General features: G+C 41.3%; 1 protein-coding gene and 1 non-coding gene across 2 annotated transcripts; one reads left to right on the forward strand and one right to left on the reverse strand.

Moving 5' to 3' along the window:
• Positions 1–14,931: 14,931 nt before the first annotated feature.
• Positions 14,932–20,078, forward strand: ACOT4 (acyl-CoA thioesterase 4). Its single transcript, XM_025869201.2, has 3 exons — positions 14,932–15,695; positions 16,624–16,826; positions 19,217–20,078. Exons 1-3 carry the CDS (start codon positions 15,242–15,244, stop codon positions 19,820–19,822), a joined length of 1,263 nt encoding a protein of 420 aa, XP_025724986.2. The 5' UTR covers positions 14,932–15,241; the 3' UTR covers positions 19,823–20,078.
• On the reverse strand, positions 19,098–19,168 carry LOC112822870 (small nucleolar RNA SNORD56). The gene has a single exon (XR_003207852.1). It is a non-coding gene; the product is annotated as a small nucleolar RNA SNORD56 (small nucleolar RNA).
• Positions 20,079–21,626: the final 1,548 nt, after the last annotated feature.

The raw sequence follows: 21,626 nt of genomic DNA on the forward strand, positions 1-21,626 counted from the left end.
CCTTCACTCACTTGTGTAGAGAGGCAAAACTTTACTTTGGCCCTCTTGGGGCTTCTGCCTGAGAATTAAATTGACATAAGACAGAATAACAAAAGAAAAGCAATTTGATTTTTAAGTGTACAAGGAAGTCTTCACAAGAAAAGGAAGACCCCAAAGAAGTGGCAAAACCTAAGTACTAACACACTAGATTGAGCATAGTGGCAATTGTGGAAAAGTAAGGCATATGGGGAAACTAAAGGAAGAAAAGTTTTTAATAAGATCTTGTGCAGACTTCTCTCAGCCTTGAGTCTTACTTCTGGTATTCAGACTGCTTCTTTCCTTCTGGTACAGGGAGAGTGGTTCTCACGGGGAGTTTCATCTCCTGTTTCAGGGGGAAGAGGGGATGAGGGCCTTTCTCGCACCTGCTGTTTTTCAAGTGCCTTTAGCTCAAAATAAGCAATATGTCTAAGTGACATATTTTGGGATAGCCTCCCCCTGGACCCCTTCACCTGTTTCCATAGTGTTTCTCTCATCCATACTCGATTTTGAGAATTGAAGATAAACTGAGGGAGAATTTTCATCACACAGTGAAATACTGCTAGGTGCTTAATTTCTTGTTTCCTAACATATTTTCTAATGTCAAATTTTCTGTTCAAATCTAAAAAACATGTCTTCTAAAAGTCAACCTCCAAATTCCTTAATTAGTTCTATTAATAGTTGTAACTCCTATTAATCCCATTTTCTTTTTCTAAATTTAAAAAATGTCCTTTCTTGCCTTAACTTCTAAAAAGCCATCAATACCATAATGGGCCTGCCCTCCATTGCTCTCAAGGATATTGTCAAGTACCTACCCAGCAAATACTACCCTTCTCCCTTTTATAACAATTCCTGACCTTCATTCAGGTATCACCCATTCCCCACAGCTATGGGCTTCAGGGAAAAGTAACTCCACTCTGAAGGCAAGGGCAGTGATGACATCCCTCTTTGGTTCAAGCCAATATCAACATTCCATTCAGGGAACAGTATGTGACTTAGGTCACATACATAGAGATCTGAATGTTCTCTCCCACTAAACATGAATAAAGAAGTATGAAGCCCCAATCATTCTGGCAGCCACCTTATGACATGAACGGCAGAACAGACAGAAACAGTTCTTGTTGTCATCCTTGAGCTATTGGATCAATCAGATATCAGAACTATTCCTGATTTCCCATACAATAAATTTCCTTACTTTGTTAAAAAGAGTATTTTTTAGAGCAGTTTTAGGTTCACGGTAAAACTGAATAGAAGGTACAGAGATTTCCCCTATGCCTCCTGCCCCTATTCAGCCTCCCCCAATACTAATATCCCCCACTAGAGTTCTACATTTATTATAACTGATAAACTACATGGACCGGGGCACCTGGGTGGCTCAGTCGGTTAGACATCTGCCTTTGGCTCAGGTCATGACCCCAGCGTCCTGGAATTGAGTCCCACATCGGGCTCCTTGCTCAGCAGGGTGCCTGCTTCTCCCTCCGCCTGCAGCTCCCCCTGCTTGTATATGCTCTCTCTTTCTCTGATAAATAAATAAATAAAATCTTAAAAAAAAAAAAGCAAAACTACATTGATCCATTACCCAAAGTCCTTAGTTTACATTAAGTTTAACCTTGGGTATTGTATATTCTATCGCTTTGGACAACTGTAGAATAACATGAATCCACCATTATAATGTACAAAATAGTTCCACTGCCCTAAAAATCCTCTGTGCTTCACCTATTCATTCCTCCCACCCCTGCAACCCCCAGCAACCACTGCTCTTTTTGCCATGTTTGCCTTTTCCAGAATGACAGAGTTGGAATCATACAATATGTAGCCTTTTCAGATTGGCTTCTTTCACTTAGTTCCTCCGTGTCTTTTCATAGCTTGGTAACTCATTTCTTTTTATTGCTGAATAATATTTCATAGTCTAGAAGTACCAAAGTTTGTTTATCCTTTTACCTACTGAAGGACACCTTGGTTGCTTCAAACTTCGGCAAATTATGCATCAAGCTAGTATAAACATCCATGTGCAGGTTTTTGTATGGATATAAGTTTTCATCATCTTTGAGTAAATACTAAGGAGGATCATATAGTAAAGTATGTTTAATTTTTTAAGAGACTGCCAAATTGTCTTCCTAGGTGTCTATACTACTTTGCATTCCCAGGAGCAATGAATGAGAGTTCCTTTTATTCCACATCCTTGCTAGCATTTGTTGTTGTCTGTGTTCTGCATTTTGGACATTCTAATAGATGTTGTAGGGGACCTGGACAGACCACCCCCAAATGTACCACAATGGCATACTGATTATTTCTAACTAAAACTATTTTTTTTAAGATTTTCTTTTTGTTTATTTATCTGACAGAGAGATAGAGAGCACAAGCAGGGGGAATGGCAGACAGAGGGAGAGGGAGAAGCAGGCTCCCTGCTGAGCAGGGAGCCCTGTGTAGGGCTCAATCCCAGGACCCTGGGATCATGACCGGAGCCACAGGCAGATGGTTAACTAATTGAGCCACTGAGGCACCGCTAAGTAAAACTATTTTTAAAAAACAGCCTGTGCAAAGAGGACCCTCAGAACCACCTCTGTCCTCCTGAAAGCAGGAAATAAATCTCCCATGTGAAAGGCACCCTCCCTGTACCAGGAGCTAAAGAGACATCCTTATCAACAGAGATAGGGAATTTAGAGCTGAGAAGGCTGTATAAACCAACTGTAGAGTCCACTTTTAGGCAACCAAATTGAGCAATGAAAACCTGAATGGGGTAAAAGGGCCCACAGTGACTACTGGGCTGAATGCAAACAGGCCCATCAGGTGACCCACCTCAAAATATTCATAAGCCCTAGCTAACCAATGGGCTACTTACAACCAGGCACAGGTACCAAAAAAGGAAAATTGTATACATTCCCATACCTCCTCAATCCCCCATCTTAACTACAGCTCCCACCCCCTCCTCCACTGCCTCCTGGCAGACAGTTTCTTCTCTCTGCTCCTTTGCTGTGTATTCAGTAAACTTCTATTTCCTTTGTTCTGTCTTGGGTGAATTCTTTCACCACCGCTCTGCTGGCCTCCACCCAATGAGACTGCCCCACACCAACTTTGTTATCTTTTTCTAATTTACTACCTTAGCCCAAATTCTGTTCAAAACTCCTTACTGATTTAAGCTCCCAAACACAAGTTTTCTTTGTCCTGTCAATTCCTCACAAATGTATTGTCTCAGGGGCGCCTGGGTGGCTCAGTCTTTAAGTGTCTGCCTTCGGCTCAGGTCATGATCCCAGGGTCCTAGGACCGAGCCCTGCATCGGGCTCCCTGCTTGGCGGGGGTGGGGGGGGCCTGCTTCTCCCTCTCCCATTCCCCCTGCTTGTGTTCCCTCTCTCACTGCGTCTCTCTCTGTCAAATAAATAAATCTTTAAAAAAAAAGAAAGTGTATTGTCTCTTTGTCAACAATGTATAAAGACTGCTTGCCCTAAAAATAATTTTTTAAAAAATGCCTGCCTTGGTCATTTCTTTGGGTCTCAATTTCATTATTGGGCCTCCATGTGCACATAATAAAACTTTAGTTTTTTTCTCCTGTTAATTTGTCTCATGACAATTTAATTCTTAGACCAGCTAGGAGACCTTGAAGGGTAGAGGGAAATAATTCTTCCTCCCCTACAATGTATAATTTCCTTATTTTTCAAAAACCAGTTTGAGTGTGTTTTTGTTACTTGCCATTGAAAGAAGCCCAACTACTATAAATTCACTGACATGGCTACAGATTTCTTAAAAGACCAACTGGATTCTGGAGGGAATAAAAGTTTAACTTAAAAATAAAGCCATACAAGTATAGCATTAGGGAAAAATATAAGAGAGAAAATGCAATAATAATCCTACATAGGAGAAAGTATTCCTTAGCATAACACAAAACTCAAAAACTTGTTAAAAAGAAAAGACCAGGCATAAAATGGTGTGGCCGAATCACCAAACCTGGGGCTTAACACTTAACCCAACTGCAATTCCAACCTCTCCCAGATACACAGTCTTAGTCAGGAATTTTCTGATCAATGTCAGTGAGGAATCAGTCACAAGGCCCTATCCATCCCCCAAAGGAAGATGAGGTAATCTGAATAAGATCTCCTGATCTTCTCCCCCTGGAAGGGTTATCTTGCCTGAAATAAACCTTTTCTTTTCTTTTGCTAAATATCTTCTTGTTCCACCCTCCTTCCTAGAAAAACCTTCCATTTTGTACAACTCCTCTGAGCTCCCCTCTGCTTGTAGATGGGATGCTGCCCAATTCATGAATCATGCTTAATAAAGTCACTTAGATCTTCAAATTTCTGGGACGCCTGGGTGGCTCAGTCTGTTAAGTGTCTGCCTTTGGCTCAGGTCATGATCCCGGGGTCCTAGGATCGAGTCCTGCTCAGTGGAGACCCAGCTTCTCCCTCTGCCTGCCTGTCCCCCTGCTTGTGCTTGTGCATGCGTGCTTTCTATCTCTGACAAATAAATAAAATCCTTTAAAAAAAAAGGGTTAGATCTTCAAATTTCTTTGGTTGAATTTTGGTTTCTAACACCATAAAGGAAAAGACCAAGAGACTGAACATCATAAAATGTGAATATATGGGCGCCTGGGTGGCTCAGATGGTTAAGCGTCTGCCTTCAGCTCGGGTCATGATCCCAGGATCCTAGGATCGAGTCCCGCATCGGGCTCCCAGCTCCTTGGGAGCCTGCTTCTCTCTCTGCTTCTTTCTCTTTCTCTCTCTCTCTCTGTCTCTCATGAATAAATAAATAAAATCTTAAAAAAATAAATAAAATAAAATGTGAATATATGACAAAAAATTTAAAAGATAAGTTAGAGAATAGGAGAAAATAGAACACATAATGGACAGGTAATAAAGTCCTACAAACCAATAAGAAATTTGGCCAAAAGATATAAAACAACAGCTCTCAGAAGGTAAAATACAAATTGATAATAAATATAGGAAATAAAAATGGCTCAACCTGATGGACAAAATTCATAACTTGTCTTCTCCCAAATCCCTTTAAAGGAAAGAAAAGATACTTTTTTAAAATGACTTTAAATAATCTTTATACCCAATGTGGGGCTCAAATTCAAAACCCTGAGATCAAGGGCCACACACACCACCTACTGAGCCAGCAAAGCACTCCAAGACATATTTCTTAAAAGAATAAATCCAGGGACACCTGGGTGGTGCAGTTGGTTAAGCAACAGACTCCGGGTTTCAGCTCTGGTCATGATCTCAGGGTCGTAAGATTGTCGGGCTCCATGCTCAGAGCAGAGTCGGCCTGAGATTTCCTCTCCCTCTCCCTCTGTCCCTCCCGCTTGTACTCTCGTGCTTGCTCTAAAATAAATAAATAAATTTTTTAAAAAAAATCCGTAACAATCTTAGAAAATGAAAAACAAGTGCTATTTAAAGGTCTAGAAAATATGAAGATTTATTGGTAAAAAGCACAAAAGAAATGCGATAGATAAGAATGAAGGAAACCACAGGCCAAATATGGGCAGACTACTCCAAAATGAACTGCTCCAAACAAACAAACAACAACCAAAAAAAACTTACTTAAAATGAATAAACACAGGGGAGCCTGGGTGGCCCAGTTGGTTAAGCATCTGCCTTTGGCTCAAGTCATGATCCTGGGGTCCTGGGATTGAGCCCCGTGTTGGGCTCCCTGCTCAACGGGGTCTGCTTCTCCCTCTCCCTCTGCCCTTCCCCCTGCTCATGCTCTCTTTCTCTCAAATAAATAAATAAAATCTTTTTTAAAAAATGAACAAACGCAAAGAACAGGAAGGCTCTGTGTACCAACTGCCTTGGGCAGGGCAACTGTGTTATTTAGGTTATGCTAGATTATGACCCTGATGACTGAAATCTCAGTGGCTTAATACAACAAAGTTTATTTCGTCACTCTTTTCACAATTTGAAGCAAGCTGGGCACAAATCTTCAGTAACTCTTATTCAAGCATTGATTTACGGATCCAGGGTTCTGTGATGTAGCCCTGCCATTTGGAACAACTGGGTTGGCTTCCAAAATTGCCATCGGAAGAAAAGAGAATAGGAAGTCATGTTTTAGGACCAGCCCAGGGTGTATCATTTTATCCCCCAACCAATTAGTAGAACATAGTCATTCAAACCCAACAAAACTACAGAGAAGGCCGGGAAATACTGTTGTACTGTTTTCCAGAAGGAAGAGGAAATTTACCCGTAATGTAAATTAATTTAAAAACCAGTTTCAGGGGGCACCTGGGTAGCTCAGTCAGTTAATGTCTGCCTTCGGCTCAGGTCATGATCCCAGTGTCCTGGGATAGAGCCCCGCATCGGGCTCCCTGCTCAGCAGGGAGCCTGCTTCTTCCTCTCCATCTGCCTCTCTACCTGCTCATGCTCTCTCTCATTCTCTTTCTCTCAAATAAAAAATAATTAATTAAATAAATAAAATAAAAACTAGTTTCAGGATGGCCGTGGCACAGGGAACCAGTCAGGCTCTTCTGCAAACACCTGCTGAGCTACAGGCCCTGGGGCAATAAATCTTAGGTTTCACATTTATTGAAGAATTGGCCAGGGGAAGGATAAATATAGAGGTTATAAATATAGAGGCTTAAAATTTCCACAGTAGACAGAGCAAGGGGCAGAAAAAAGAACAAAGGCACCTCTCCTCGGGGGCGGGGTGGGGGGGACTATACTAAATACTCTAGAAGAGAAATAGTAAGTAAAAAGGTCCTCTTTTTTTTTGAAAGGAGGGGGAAGTTGTCCCCAACAAGCCAGCCTGTTCAGTGACCTGAAGTTAAACCTGATTAATGACAAACACCCCACATATTTACACAGAGCTTACAGTTACTCCCCATTCAGAAGACAGGGCTATTAGGAAAAAAGACTTCTACCCCTGCAGGTACAGCTTACAAATTACTGATGCCAGTGAGTCTAATTCTTTGCTTATAAATATAAATGGATCATGAGGACAACCAATAGCATGGATCACAAGGACCACACTGAGCAAACAGAACCACTGACTCAAAAGTAAACAGAGATGATCCAGTGAACCACAGATAACTTAGAAAAATTCTCAGCATCCTCAGATTTGGTATTTGAGAATATTTCACCTGAAAACAAGAAAAAGTTACAATGTTAAAAAGGAATCAAAGAAAATTCATCGGAAATTACAAATATGGGGTGCCTGGCTGGCTCAGTTGGTGGAGTGGGCAACTCTTGATCTCGGGGTTGAGTTCCAGCTGCATGTTGGGGGCAGAGATTACTTTAAAATTAATCTTTTTTAATAAAGGGTGGGGAGCCTGGGTGGCTCAGTTGTTAAGCGTCTGCCTTTGGCGCAGGTCATGGTCCCAGGGTCCTGGGGTAGAGCTCCGCATCAGGCTCCCTGCTCAGCAGGAAGCCTGCTTCCCCCTTCTCCTGCTCCCCCTGCTTGTGTTCCCTCTCTCACTGTGTCTCTCTCTGTCAAATAAATAAATAAAATCCTTTAAAAAAATGTATCTTAAAAAAAAATTTAAAAAGTAAATTAAAAAATTTTAAAAAGGGGGGATTACAAATATAATTGCTAAGATAAACAATTCAGTAGTTAAGCTGAAAAACAAAATGGACATGGCTAATAGCCAAATTAGGAATTTGGAAGGAAGAGTTAAGAAAATCTCTCATAATTTTGCTGAAACAAGAGATGGGAAATGTATGAGAAAAAAATTAAGGCATGGAAAAATCCCAGTGTAGAGGCCACTTTTAGGCAACCAAACTGAGCAATGAAAACCTGAGCAAGGTAGAAAGGCCCACAGTGATCTCCTGGCTGAATACCACCAACAGGCCTGTCGGGTGACCCACCTCAAAATATCCGTGAGCCCTAGCTGACCAATGGGCTACTTACAACCAGGCACAGGTACCAAAAAAGGAAACTCGCATACATTCCCATACCTCCTCAGTCCCACCCCCCACCTCCCCTGTGCCCCACAGACAGTCTCTCCCTTGCTGTCCTGCTCTCTGCTCCCCTGCCGTGAATTCAGTAAACTTCCTTTGCTCTGTGCCTTGGGCAAATTCTTTCACCACCTGGGCCACTGGCCTCCACACAATGAGACTGCAGAACATCCAGCACACTGTTCAAACAGCAGTGGTCTCAGCTTTGGATTAAACAAATTTACAAAAGAGAACAGGGTTCACTTCGCACCAAATTTACTTAATATTAAGAATTCAGGACAAGAGGGCACCTGGGTGGCTCAGATGGTTAAGCGTCTGCCTTCAGCTCAGGTCATGATCCCAGAGTCCTGGGATCGAGTCCCACATTGGGCTCCCTGCTCCCAGCGGGGAGCCTGCTTCTCCCTCTGCTTCTCTCTCTGTGTCTCTCATGAATAAATAAATAAAATCTTAAAAAAAAAATTCAGGATAAGAGGGGCGCCTGGGTGGCTCAGTCAGTTAAGCGTCTGCCTTCGGCTCAGGTCGTGATCTTGGGGTCCTGGGATGGAGGCCCGAGTTGGGCTCCCTGCTCAGGGGGGAGTCTGCTTCTCCTTCTCCCTCTGCCCCCCCCAGCTCTTGATCTCTCTCACTCAAACAAATAAAATCTTAAAAAAAAAAAAAAGAATTCAGGATAAACGAAAACACAGCCACAGTATAAAGCCATTCCACACTCAAGATGCACATGGTCACATGACATGAGGCTAATTATGTGCAGACAACTTCAGGCTTCAGATTAAAGGCTCTGCACAGAAGTGAGATCTGGCCTTTACCCTCAGCTACTGGAAGGTGACTGTAGGCCCTTACAATGGTTATCTCTGATAGCAGTATCATTGCTTAGGGGCCTTGGGTCACACTGGATGATTTAGGGTAGAGGTTGCCTACACCTTAGGGTGGGAACTGGCCATACCAGAAAGACCAACAATGTGATTTAAGGTAGGGGCTTTGGGCTTCAGTCCACCTGCAGACTGCAGACTGAATTCAACTGTGTGGACAATCAAGCAATCATGCCTATGTAATGTAACTCCAATAAAAACTCTGAACACCAGATTTCAGGTGAATTTCCTGGTTATGCAAATATCACACATCAATGTCAGGAGAATAACACATCTTGACCTGACTGGAGAGGACAACACAAGCTACATGTTAGAAACTTCCCTGGGCATGCCACCCTGTACACATCTTCCCTTGGATGATTTTAAGCTGAATCTTTTCCAGTAATAAATCACAACCATGAATAGAATAGCTTTCGGTCTGTTTTCTGGGTTGTTTCAGCATATTATTGACTCTATGAGTTGTTTTGAGGACCACCCTGCCCTCCTGACAAACTTGCAGTTGGTATCAGAAGTGAGGGTGATCTCTTATAAGGACGATTTCCTCTAACTTGGTAGTTTGCTCCAAACTTCCCGCACCAATCATAATGAAATGGGTACTTTCATTTCTTTGGCTGCCTAGCATCTGAAACTTTTTCTTTCCTTCCTTCCTTCCTTTCTCCTTCCTTCCTTCCTTCTTTTTTTCTTTCTTTCCTTCTTTCAGAGAGAGCAAGCACAAGCAAGGGGAGGGGCAGAGAGAGAGGGAGAGAAGTAGACGTCTGCTGAGCACAGATCTCCACCCAGCGCTTAACCTCAGGACCCCAAGATCACAACCCAAGCCAAACCAAGAGTTGGATGCTCAACTGACCAAGCTACCCAGGCTGCCCCTGAACCTTCTTTCTAAATTAGCATAATTTCCCATTAGTCTTATGAAACTTGCTGAAATAAGAACCCAACTATCACCACAGAAGTTAAAAAGAGCATTTGGTTTAGAGGTGGTTGCTAGTGACAGAAAATCCCCCAAACAGTTAAATAAGATAAACATTGATTTCTCTCTCACAAATATTCCAGGAAGTGGCACAGTACAAGGATTATTTTCCACACTGTCAGGGACCCAAACTCTGCTGTCCTCACTAAGTAGCTTCCATATCATGGTAAAAGTGTCATGAGCACACTATGAAGACACACACATGAGCTGTGTCCTTCCACAATGTCGGCTTTATTCAATCATAGAGCAAACTAAATCATAATTATAAAGCAGGTTCAGATTCCATTTCAATGACATTTCACCACGTGATTGAACCTGGCTTCTTTCAAAGCACACAGAGCAGAACACCAGACAAGCCACGCAATGAACAAGATAACAGAAGTTAACAAACCAAACATAAAGTCAGTCTGTGGGCACATGGTTGAGATGAGGCCTTGGTCTGGTCTGGGTCAATTCTCGGCACTAACTGCTTCTTAAGTTTAAGCAGTGAAGAATCTAAGCTCTGTTTGGAGATTAACTGGGCAGAGCCTTTGGTGGCAGCTGCCTTTTTAAAGTGGTCAGACATAGAGGGGTCAGTGTCTGAAGAGTGTTAAGAGTCTGACAGTTTGCTGCAAACAAAAGCTCCTTCCAAATAACTCATTAAAAAGGAGCTGTAGAAAGTTAAAAACTATTTAAAAGTTATGATGGGATGTCTGGGTGGCTCAGTTGGTTAAGTGTCTGACTCTTGGTTTCAGCTCAGGTCATGATCTCTGGGTCCTGGAATCAAATCTTGTGATGGGCTCTGTGTTCAGCAGGGAGTCTGAACAAATAAATCTTAAAAAAAATTAGTTATGAAGAAACAATAATGAAAACACTCTTCAGAGGAAAAGTACAGTCCTAAATAGACTTATTAGAATATAAGAAAAATAAAAGAACCAATAATTTATCTCAATAAATTAGATAAAAATATAGCCATGTAAACACAGGAAAGAAGCACTGATAAACAAAACCAAAGTAGATATTAAACAGAAACAAAGAGCAACAAACATGAAAGATGAAAATGTTGATGACAGTTAAAGTATTCTAAGGTATTTGTCATTTTCTGAGAGAAAACTAAATATATTAACTCTTCACTCTGTTAACATTTTAACAGTAACCATTAAAACAACAGTTACCTTTTTAAAAAATTCAAGAGTAACCACGAAAAAAAAGAATGTTTGATTTCTGTATAAAGAAAAGAGATAAGAAAAAAAGGGTATTTTTTGTTTTTTGGGGGTTTTTTTACTTTTTAATTTTTTTTTTTTCTGGCCTGCCTGCCTGAGGCCCCTGCTGTCAGTCTCAGCCCCTGGAGAGCAGATGCTGTCTTGTTATGTACAGGAAAATTTTTTTTTTTTTAAATCTTAGAGTTTCTATTTTTTTCTAATAGTCCCCCTCCCCTAGCCCTCCATTTTTGAAAGGCAAAAGCCAATCAATCCCCATTTGCCAAAAAAGGAAATTTTATCAATCCAAAAGAGGGCAAGAAAGAAGTACAAAAGAAGCACAGAGAAAGCACACAATAAAATGATAGAAACAACTGAACATATCAGTAATCAATAATTATTGATGGATCAAACTTGCCTATTAACATAAATGAAATGCCAGGTTTGATTTTTTTAAATTTATTACAGTTATTTCTAGGAGACATACCAAATACTTAAAAATATTAGACAGAAAAAGCAAAGGAAAAACAGAGAAAAAGAAACACATGACAAATACTAACAAAAAAGAAAATTGATGTAGCTGTATTAATCAGTCCACATCAGTTCAAAGGGGAAAAAAAAGTATTACTATAAGTAAAGAAGATCATGATTTTAAAAAAAAATTCAATTCACCAAGAAGATATAACTCTAAATGTGTTGCATTTAATAAGATCACTTCAAAATACAAGTGATAATAGTATTTGAAGAAAATATAGGAAGTTATTTTCCTATTCAGAGTATCTATATTTGAGTTTCCTCAAAAGCAGTCTAAATATTAATACATATATACAATAAATATAATACTAAACTACAAAATATTGTTGAAAGAAAATAAAGAAGATCAAGTAAATGGAAAGACATTCCATTTCATGGATCAGAAGACTTAATATTAAGTCTTAATTAATTCAGTTTAGTTAAAATGGCACTGTTCCCTGTTATGGACTGAACTGTGGCTTCCCAAAATTCATATGTTGAATTCTAATCCCTAGCACCTCAGAATGTGACTATATTTGGAGACAGGGCCTCTAAAGATGTAATTAAAGTAAATAAGGTCATATGAAGGGGCCCTAATCCAAGATGACTAGTGTCCTTATAAAAAGAGATTAGGACACAAACATGTATGAGAGAAAACCATGTGAAGATACAAAAAGATGGTTATCCATAAACTAAGAGACAGGTCTGGAACACATTCTTCCCTCCTGGTCCCCAGAAGAAAATAACCCTGCCGACACCTTGTGATCTTGAATTTCTATCTTCCAGAACTATAGGAAATTAATTTCTGTTGTTCATGCCACCAGTCCCTGGGATTTGTTATGGTCACCCTGGCAGACTACAAATTGACCTACAGATTCAATGCAATCTCCAACAAAATTCCAGCTGGCATCTCAGCATAAATTGACAAGCTGATCCTAAAATTCCTATCAAAATTCAAGGGACCCAGAATCTTGAAAAAGAGTAAAGTTGAAGATTTGTATTTCCCAATTTCAAAACTTACTACAAAGCAACAATAATCAGACAATGTGGCACACACATAAGGACAGAGATAAAAATCAACAGAATAGAACTGAGAGTCCAGAAATAAACCCTCACATCTATAGTCAATTGAATTTTGACAAGGATGCCAAAAAAATTCAGTGGGGAAAAGAATGATCTTTTCAACAAATGGTGTTGACTCAACTGGATAACCACATGCAAAATACTGAATTTGGATCCCTACCTCAAACCATATATAAACTGACTCAATAAAGACCTACATGTAAGAGCTAAAATTACAGAACTCCTAGAAGAAAATACAGGAATAGGGGCACCTGGATGGCTCAGTTGGTGGAGCATGCAACTCTTGATCTTGGGGTCACAAGTTCAAGCCTCACATTGGGCATGGAGCTTACTTAAAAAAACAAAGACAAAAAAAGCCTAAAAACTTTTATGCATCAAAGGATACCATTAAAAAATATAGGGGCACCTGGCCGGCTCAAGTCAGTAGAGCATACGACTCTTAATCTCAGGGTTGTGAGTTCAAGCCCCACATTGGGTGTGGAGCCTACTTAAAAAAAAAAAAATTAAAACTTTTAAAAAATAATAAAAGGACAACTCACAGAATGGGAGAAAATATTTGTCAATCACATATTTGATAAGGGACTTATATGTACAATATATAAATAACTCCTCTGACTCAATAATAGACAGCGCAACTTAAAAAAAATAGGTCAAGGATCTAAATAGACATTTCTTCAAAGACATACAATGGTCAATAAGCACAAGAAAAGATGCTCAACATCATTAGTCACCAAGGAAATGCAAATCAAAACTACAAAGGATGTCTATAATGAGAAAGACAGATAATAACGAGTGTTGGCAAGGATGTAGATTAATTCCAACTCTCATACACTGCTGTGGGATTTCAAATGGGACTTCGAAAAATGGTCTGGCAGCTCCTTGAAAGGTTTAACACAGTTGCCATACGACCCATCAATTCTATTCCTGTATATACAGAAAAATGAAAACATAGGTCTGCAAGTTGCTGAACGGTGGATTAATATGTTTACACTCCCATATGCTTACATACTTCAAACATACAGGAAAAAATCAAGATGTATGCAACCACCTTTGAGGGGAAAAGGGGAACTGGAAAGAGAAGAGATTCTATCATTTCACATTTTAAACTTTTCAGAACTGCTTACATCTGTTTCAAAAAATATGTATTTTTTTCTCTAAAAAAGAATATATTTTGATTTTTCTTATAAGAGCAGTTTAGAAAGCAATACGCAAACCTAGGGCAACTATCTGGAGACCATGAGAAGAAATGAAACACATGGGCTCAGTCTCTGGCAATTATGAAATCAAACCTTACGTTTTGCTTCACATACTCTAAGACTTCACATACACTATCATGTTTGATCCTCTATGAGAGACTTTTACTATGTTACAAACAAGAACTCTGAGACCCAGAGAAATAAAAAACTTGTTGAAGGCTACAGAACTAGTTAATAAAGCCAGAGCTAGAACTCTGATTACACCTCACCACAATGCTGCTGTTCACCTTTGAGTTCCACATTGGGAGTTAGTCAAGGCGCTGTTACTAATTAGATAACTTCAGTGGCTTAATATTCTCCAAGCCTCAAGATCCTTCTCAGCGATATTCTGAAAATATTCCCATTGTTTTGTGAACATGTTGAATTTTGTACCTAAAGCATTTGGGTATTGATAAAGAGTAGCTATTATTGTTGTATGTATAAATAAAACACTGGGCATCTCTGAACATTATATCTATATTGCTTCTAGGGTCCTATTCAAACGGTTGACTTTTAGTGTCTACTAAGGCTGAACATATGCATTCCTTATCATACAGCAATTCCACTCTCAGGTATATACCCCACTGAAATGCACATGTATGTTCATCAAAAGATAGGTTCTTGAATGTGCATAGCACTATATAGTCCCAATCTGAGTACTATCCAATGTCCATTGGTAGTAAAGTTGACAAACACTTGTCCTATCATAAAATGGAACACCACTTAGAAGTGATAATAAATGATGTACAACTACACCCAACAATAGACATGAATCTCATAAACACTGTTGAGTGAAAGCAGAAAGACACTAAAGACGACGCACCGAAGGATTCATTCCCATAAAATAACTCATTTTGTTGGAATAGGATGGAGTACCTTTGGGGACAAGGGAAATGCCTGGAGCAGGAATGAGGGCGGCTGCTGGAGTGCTGGTAATGAGGGTTCTGGATTCCCGTGCTTGGTTACACAGGTATGTTATGTTCCGATTGTAAAAATTCACTGGACTGTACGCTTAGGGTTTGCACGCTTTTTGTACGTGTGTTATAATTCACTAAAAGTTAAAAAAAAAAGAGTTACCCTTTTCCACGGAGGGCCTGGGATTCTAGGAATTCTGCCTAAACTCACTCAGTTCTGGTTTCAACACGAATCCGATTACCCAACTTTCACTCCAACAACTGAGAATGGCTGGAGGGAGAGAAGCGTTTCGGAGGAGGGTTCAGCACCACATCCAGTTTTCAGGATGCTCCGTGCGGCCCGCCCCCGCCCGGGCTGGGAGAACGACCTGCTGCTGCTTTTAACTCAGGCGAGCCCGGGGGCGCAGGCCACAGGTGTGCAGCGCCCAGACGCCTCCTGACGCGGCTCCGCCACCCCCCATTCCTGCGCCAGGGGACGCCTGACCCCGTCGGGCCTGCGAAGCGCACTCCGCCGCCTGGGCCGGACTTCGGCCAGTCGCGACCTGAGGCTTCCCGGCTCCACGTCCAGAGGGCAGCCGCGTGCAGCCGGGATGGTGACGGTGATCCTGCAGCCCGCGGGCAGCTGCAGCTGGGACGAGCCCGTGCGCATCGCCGTGCGCGGCCTGGCCCCGCGACAGCCCGTCACGCTGCGCGCGTCCCTGCGCGACGAGAAGGGCGCGCTCTTCCGGGCCCACGCGCGGTACCAAGCCGACGCCGGCGGCCTCCTGGACCTGGCGCGCGCGCCCGCGCTGGGCGGCAGCTTCGTGGGACTCGAGCCCATGGGGCTGCTCTGGGCCCTGGAGCCGGATAAGCCGTTTTGGCGGTTTGTGAAGCGGGACGTGCAGACGCCCTTCGTCGTGGAGCTGGAGGTGCTCGACGGCCACAAGCCGGACGCCGGGCGCGTCCTGGGCCGGGCGGTGCACGAGCGCAACTTCGTGCGGCCGGGCGTGCGGCGGGAGCCGGTGCGCGCGGGCCGGGTGCGCGCCACGCTCTTCTTGCCCCCTGGTGAGTGTGCGCTGCTAGGGGGCGCGCGGCTGGGTGCCGTGGCGGCCAGTGGTTTCCGGTACTGCTGCAGGCTGTTTAGCTCATCCGTTAGGACAGAGAAGCTGACAATGAGTAAGCCAGTAGCCAAACAACCAAAATGGAGTATTTTGATGTGTTGGGCTCTGTGTTATGCGTTTTGCTTGCATTATCTCATTTACTCTCCATAATATCTCAATGAGGTGAGTACTGTTATTCGGCAGGTTAAAAATAAAAAGGGTCAGGATGGGTAGGTATGTGGTCCACTTTGTTTTAATAACTACTTTATAGATCTCATCAGCCCTATCAATCAATGGAAGCTATTGCCATATCACCCTTCTGTAGTGCCCTGGGTACACTGGGCCTCTTCTCCACTTCTTCATGCCCCTCTGTACCACAGATCACACTTTAGATTCTACTGGCTTTCTCACCTGAAGCCATCTCTGGATATTTATTTTTCTTTCCTATCTCTAAGTAGACATCTGAAATATCAGTAGACACACACACAAAGCCAAGGGTCAATGCAACACAACATAAAGCTTTATTTCAAGATTCTTAACTTTATGTCCATTCCCCTAACAGAACACTATGAATCAACACTGTCTAAAACATGAAATTCCTCCTTCCATGATGTAGTCAGTAATGAAAGACTTTGTTACTCAAGTTAGCCCTTGATAACTAAAGGTTCTTAGAACCTTGTAGATAATTTATAGAATCGTATGGAGGATAAACTCATTAATGAGAAGGTACTTTGTAGATTTTCCTTTCAAGATATTTGTATTCCTTTTGCATAATAACTCCGGGAGCTGTGTTTTTTTTTCCCCTTTGATTCATAGGAACCCACTAAATAGATCTGTGAAAGGAAAGCAAATTTAAATTGTATAATGCCTTTCTTTTATATTCTCTTCTCTAGGACCTGGACCTTTCCCGGGGATCATTGACATCTTTGGAATTGGAGGGGGCCTGATGGAATATCGAGCCAGCCTTCTGGCTGGTCATGGCTTTGCCACCTTGGCTCTAGCTTATTATAACTTTGAGGATCTCCCCGAGGAAATTGACAGCATACACCTGGACTACTTTGAAGAAGCCCTGTGCTACATGCTTCAACACTCCAAGGTTCTCCTAATGTCCTTCATTGTATCATTCTCTCTAGAAATACATCCAGGGAGGGTGTCACTTTGCACTCACCTGTGTCAGGTGCCCTGTTGCTGTTCGACTCTTCTTTCACAGAAATTTCTTTTGGAGACTTCCTTGGCTTAAGTGCTTATTTACACTTTCTCTGTCAGATGGCTTAGTAAGATAGGATTAATTGTAAAAATGCATGTGAAGTTTTATTTAAAGGAATTATTCAGGAATTTGCATTTGTTATGCAAAATGAGTTTCTAATTTGTTAGTTTTAACATGATTTAAAAAAAAAGATTGATTTATTCATTTGAGAGAGAGAGAGCATGAGCAAAGGGAAGAGGCAGAGGGAGAAGGAGAAGCAGACTCCCCACTGAGCAGGGAGCCTGATCCCAGGACCCTGAGATCATTACCAGAGCTGAAGGCTGACGCTTAACCAATGGAGCCACCCAGGCGCCCCTACATGCTTTCTTTATTTAAGTTTTTAATTTTAATTCCAGTATAGTTAACATACAGTGTTATATTTCAGGTGAACAATATAGGGATTCAACAGTTCATCACAAGTGCATTCCTTAATCCCCATCACCTATTTAACCCATCCCCCTATCCACCTCCCCTCTGGTAACCATCAGTTTGTTCTCTATAGTTAAGAGTGCACTTCTTGATTTCTCTTTTTTTTCCCTTTGTTTTGTTTCTTAAATTCCACATGTGAGTGAAATCATGGTATTTGTTTCTCTGACTAACTTATTTCACTTAGCCTTATACTCTCTAGTTCTATCCATCTTGTTACAAATGGCAAGTTTTCATTCTTTTTTATGGCTGAATAATATTCCATTGTGTGTGTGTGTGTGTGTGTGTGTGTATACACACATCACATCTTTATCCATTCATCTATTGATGCACACGTAGGCTGCTTCCATATCTTGGCTATTGTAAATAATGCTGCAATACCCATAGGGGGGCATGTATCCCTTTGAATTAGTGTTTTTGTATTTTGGGATAAATACCCAGTAGCGTGATTACTGGATTGTAGGGTAGCTCTATTTTTAACTTTTTGAGGAACCTCTATACTGTTTTTCACGGTGGCTGCACCAGTTTGCATTCCCACCAACAGTACATGGGTGTTCCTTTTTCTCCACATCCTTGCCAACACTTGTTTCTTGTGTTATTGATTTTAGCCATTCTGATGGGTATGAGGTACTATCTCATTGTGGTTTTGATTTGCATTTCCCTGATGATGAATAATGTTGAACATCTTTTTTTTTTAAGATTTAAAAAAAATTTTGAGAGAGAGAAAGTGCACACAAGAGTGAATATGAGCAGGGGGAGGGGCAAAGGGAGAGGGAGAAGCAGACTCCCCTCTGAGCAGGGAGCCCAATGCAGGGTTTGATCCCAGGACCCTGAGATCATGACCTGAGCCAAAATCAAGAGTTAGACACTTAACCCACTGAACCACCCAGGTGCCTTGGGTGTTGAGTTTTATAAATTCTTTCTAAATTTTGGATACTAACCCTTTATCAGATATGTGATTTGCAAATGTCTTTTTCCATTCCTTAGGTTGTCTTTTAGTTTTGTTGATTGTTTACTTTTCTGTGCAGACTCTTTCTGATTTTTTAATCTTTAATTTTCTGGTATCAGTGTGTTCTCAGATTTTGATCAGAACTTGCCCACATATTTCAGAAGCTAAGAACTACTTAATCTGACTCTGAAGTCTTACTTTGTTTCTATAAAGTTAATCATTTGCCAGTATATTTAGATGGGATCTGGTGAGTCATTCACTTAGAACAGAACTTGGTTCCACATAGTTAGATACCTTGGCACACTGAGACTTACATCATGCCCACCTAAATGAGGACCTGAACTTGACAAGCTCCGTGACTCAGCATTCTCTAGTGGATGATAGTCTGGAACATTTGTAATCAATACCCAGACTTGCCAGTGAGTTCACAATTCATTTGCCATGTGTTCACCCAGATATTTTTTATGTGGGAAGAAACTCCTGTCAGCTGAGGTAGATAATCTTGTGGCCAACTCACAAATTAAAGTTAGCATCTCTAGTTATGTTTAAAAAAGGTGTTTTTATAGGTAATAGCTTTATTTTTTTTAAAGTAATCTCTGCCGTGTGGGGCTCGAATTCACAATTCTAAGATTAAGAGTCAGGTGTGCTACCAACTGAGCCAACCAGGAGCCCCATTTTATTTTTTCTCTGTCAGCCTCTAAAGGGACAGCTACTTCCCAGCCCCCATCTTCCCTCTACCCTCAGCTTAACTCAGACCCAAAGTATCAACACTCACTAGGTGAATTGATGTTGATGAAAAATATTGCCATCATTGTAGAACATTTTTCTATGAGATACGTTCTTGACTCTTCTTCTTTTCTTCCAGGTAAAGGGCCCAGGCATTGGGCTTCTGGGCATTTCTTTAGGGGCTGATATTTGTCTTTCCATGGCCTCATTTTTGAAGAACATCTCAGCCACAGTTTCCATCAATGGATCTGGGTTCAGTGGAAACACAGCCATACACTACAAGCAGACTTGCATCCCATCATTGGGCTATGATTTTAGGAGAATCAAGGTAGCTTTCTCAGGTCTCCTGGACATTGTGGATATTTTGAATGATATTGTAGGAGGGCATGAGAACCCCAGCATGATTCCAATAGAGAAGGCCCAGGGGCCCATCCTCTTCATCGTTGGTCAGGATGACCATAACTGGAGGAGTGAGTTATATGCCCAAATAGCCTCCGAACGGTTACAGGCCCATGGAAAGGAAAAACCCCAGATCATCTCTTATCCTGGGACTGGGCATTATATCGAGCCTCCTTACTTCCCCCTATGCCCAGCTTCTGTGCACAAATTTGTGAACAAATCTGTAATCTGGGGTGGGCAGCCCAGGGCTCATTCTAAGGCTCAGGAAGATGCTTGGAAACAAATTCTAACCTTTTTCTGCAAACATCTTGGAGGTACCCAGAATATAGCTTCCCCTAAATTGTAATGTGTTGGTCTGTTATTGACATGAGAAATTCGAGGTCAGATTCTGGTATTTAATAATCATGTGAATCAGTTGTCCCCTGGATAATGTTAAATTCATGTCATGGATATTAATGATATATTTTAGGTAACATTTTTAATACATTATGTTTTCATTAATTTACTAATGTAACACATGTCTATTGTAGAAGATTCAATTAGAGGTATACAACACAAAAAGTAAAAAGCATCCCCTCTGTTAAAATTTGTATCTTCTTCTAGATTTTTTTACTTAACACTTTGAGCCATGGATGAAATTTAAAGTTGAACAAATACTAGGTCACTTTTTTTTTTTTTTAATCACTGTGGGAGAATTGCCATCCAATGTTTGTTGCTGGTTCAAATACTGGTAGCAGGGTAGAATTTTCATTGGCCAAACCTACAGAGAGGTGTTGGTATAAGGAAGCCAGGCTGACCTTTTCCTCATGGAGATCAGAGAAGAATCCTTTGGGAGGAGGAGTTGGGGTAAAGATGGGGAGCATCTCTAGAATAGTTAAGTCTAAACTCTGTTTCAAGGATGAATGACTATGATTTATTTTCCTGCTTCCTGGCTTTAAGAATAGACTTTGGAAAATCATAGTGTGACATTCTTAGAAGCCTCATTCCTCATTTTCTTTGAGGGCTGCAAAGCATTGCATAAGTGTATCTGAAGAGATAATAGTTGAGAATTGTTTCAAAACTGACAAAGACATCAAGCCACATATTCAGGGAGCACTGTGTCTTAGCTTGGGCTGCTATAACAAAATACCGTAGACTGGGTGACTGAAACAACAGACATTTGTTTTTTTCTGGAGGCCGGGAAGGCCAAGATCAAGATTCCAGCAGATTTAGTTCCTGGTAATGGCTTTTTACTAGCTTACAGATGGCTGCTTTCTCCCCATGTCCTCCTGTGGCAAAGAAACAGAGCTCTGGTTTCTCTTCCTCTTTTTATTAGGGCACTAATTCCATCATGGGGGACCTCACTCTCATGCCCTCATTTAAACCTAGTAACATCCCAAAGGCCCCACCTTCAAATGCCACCACATTATGGGTTGGGATTTCAAAATACGAATTTTGAGGTGACACATTCGGTTCGTAACAACTATAAACTTCAAACAAGACAGTATAAAGAAGACCATACTTACCACAGAGAAATCATTTGTGGCAGTTTTATAACATAGCCATAAATCTTTGACATTTCTCCCACCAAGAGGTGGAAGACCTATACTCTTCTCTCAAATCTGGATGTGCTTCTGTTTCAATCAGTTGTGTGGAGCATAATTGGTACTATGTAACTTCAGAGGCTAGATCATAAAAGGCTATGAAGATCCCACCTTTTCTGCTGGGAACACTTGCTCTTGGAGCCCTGAGCCACCTTAAGGACTTTGACTACTGTGTTTGAGGTTTGAGGCTGTGACAATTTTAGGAAACCAAAAATACATGGAGAGGCCAACTGTAGACATTTCCTGTGATTGTCCCAGTGGAGCCCAGCCTTCGCGTTATTTCCACCTGGGTACCAGATACGTGATTGAAAAACCTCCAGATGATTCTAACTCCTAAGCCATTTAAAATCGAAGCCAACAAAGGCTTCGATTATCTGAAGCAGAGAAGAATTGTACCTGTCAAGCCCTGTCCAAATTGTGTATTTGTGAGCAAAATGATTGTTATTTCATGTGACAATGTTTTGGGGTATGTTTCAGTTCGCTGTTGCTATGTAACAACTACCTCAAAAACATGGTGGCTTAAAACAGTAACCATTTGAGGTGCCTGGGTGTCTCAGTGGGTTGAGC

Source organism: Callorhinus ursinus, unplaced genomic scaffold (genome assembly GCF_003265705.2).
Source record: "Callorhinus ursinus isolate GAN/ISIS: 27379988/994484 unplaced genomic scaffold, GSC_fseal_2.0 scaffold8, whole genome shotgun sequence".
In the NCBI taxonomy this organism is placed as follows: Eukaryota; Metazoa; Chordata; class Mammalia; order Carnivora; family Otariidae; genus Callorhinus; species Callorhinus ursinus.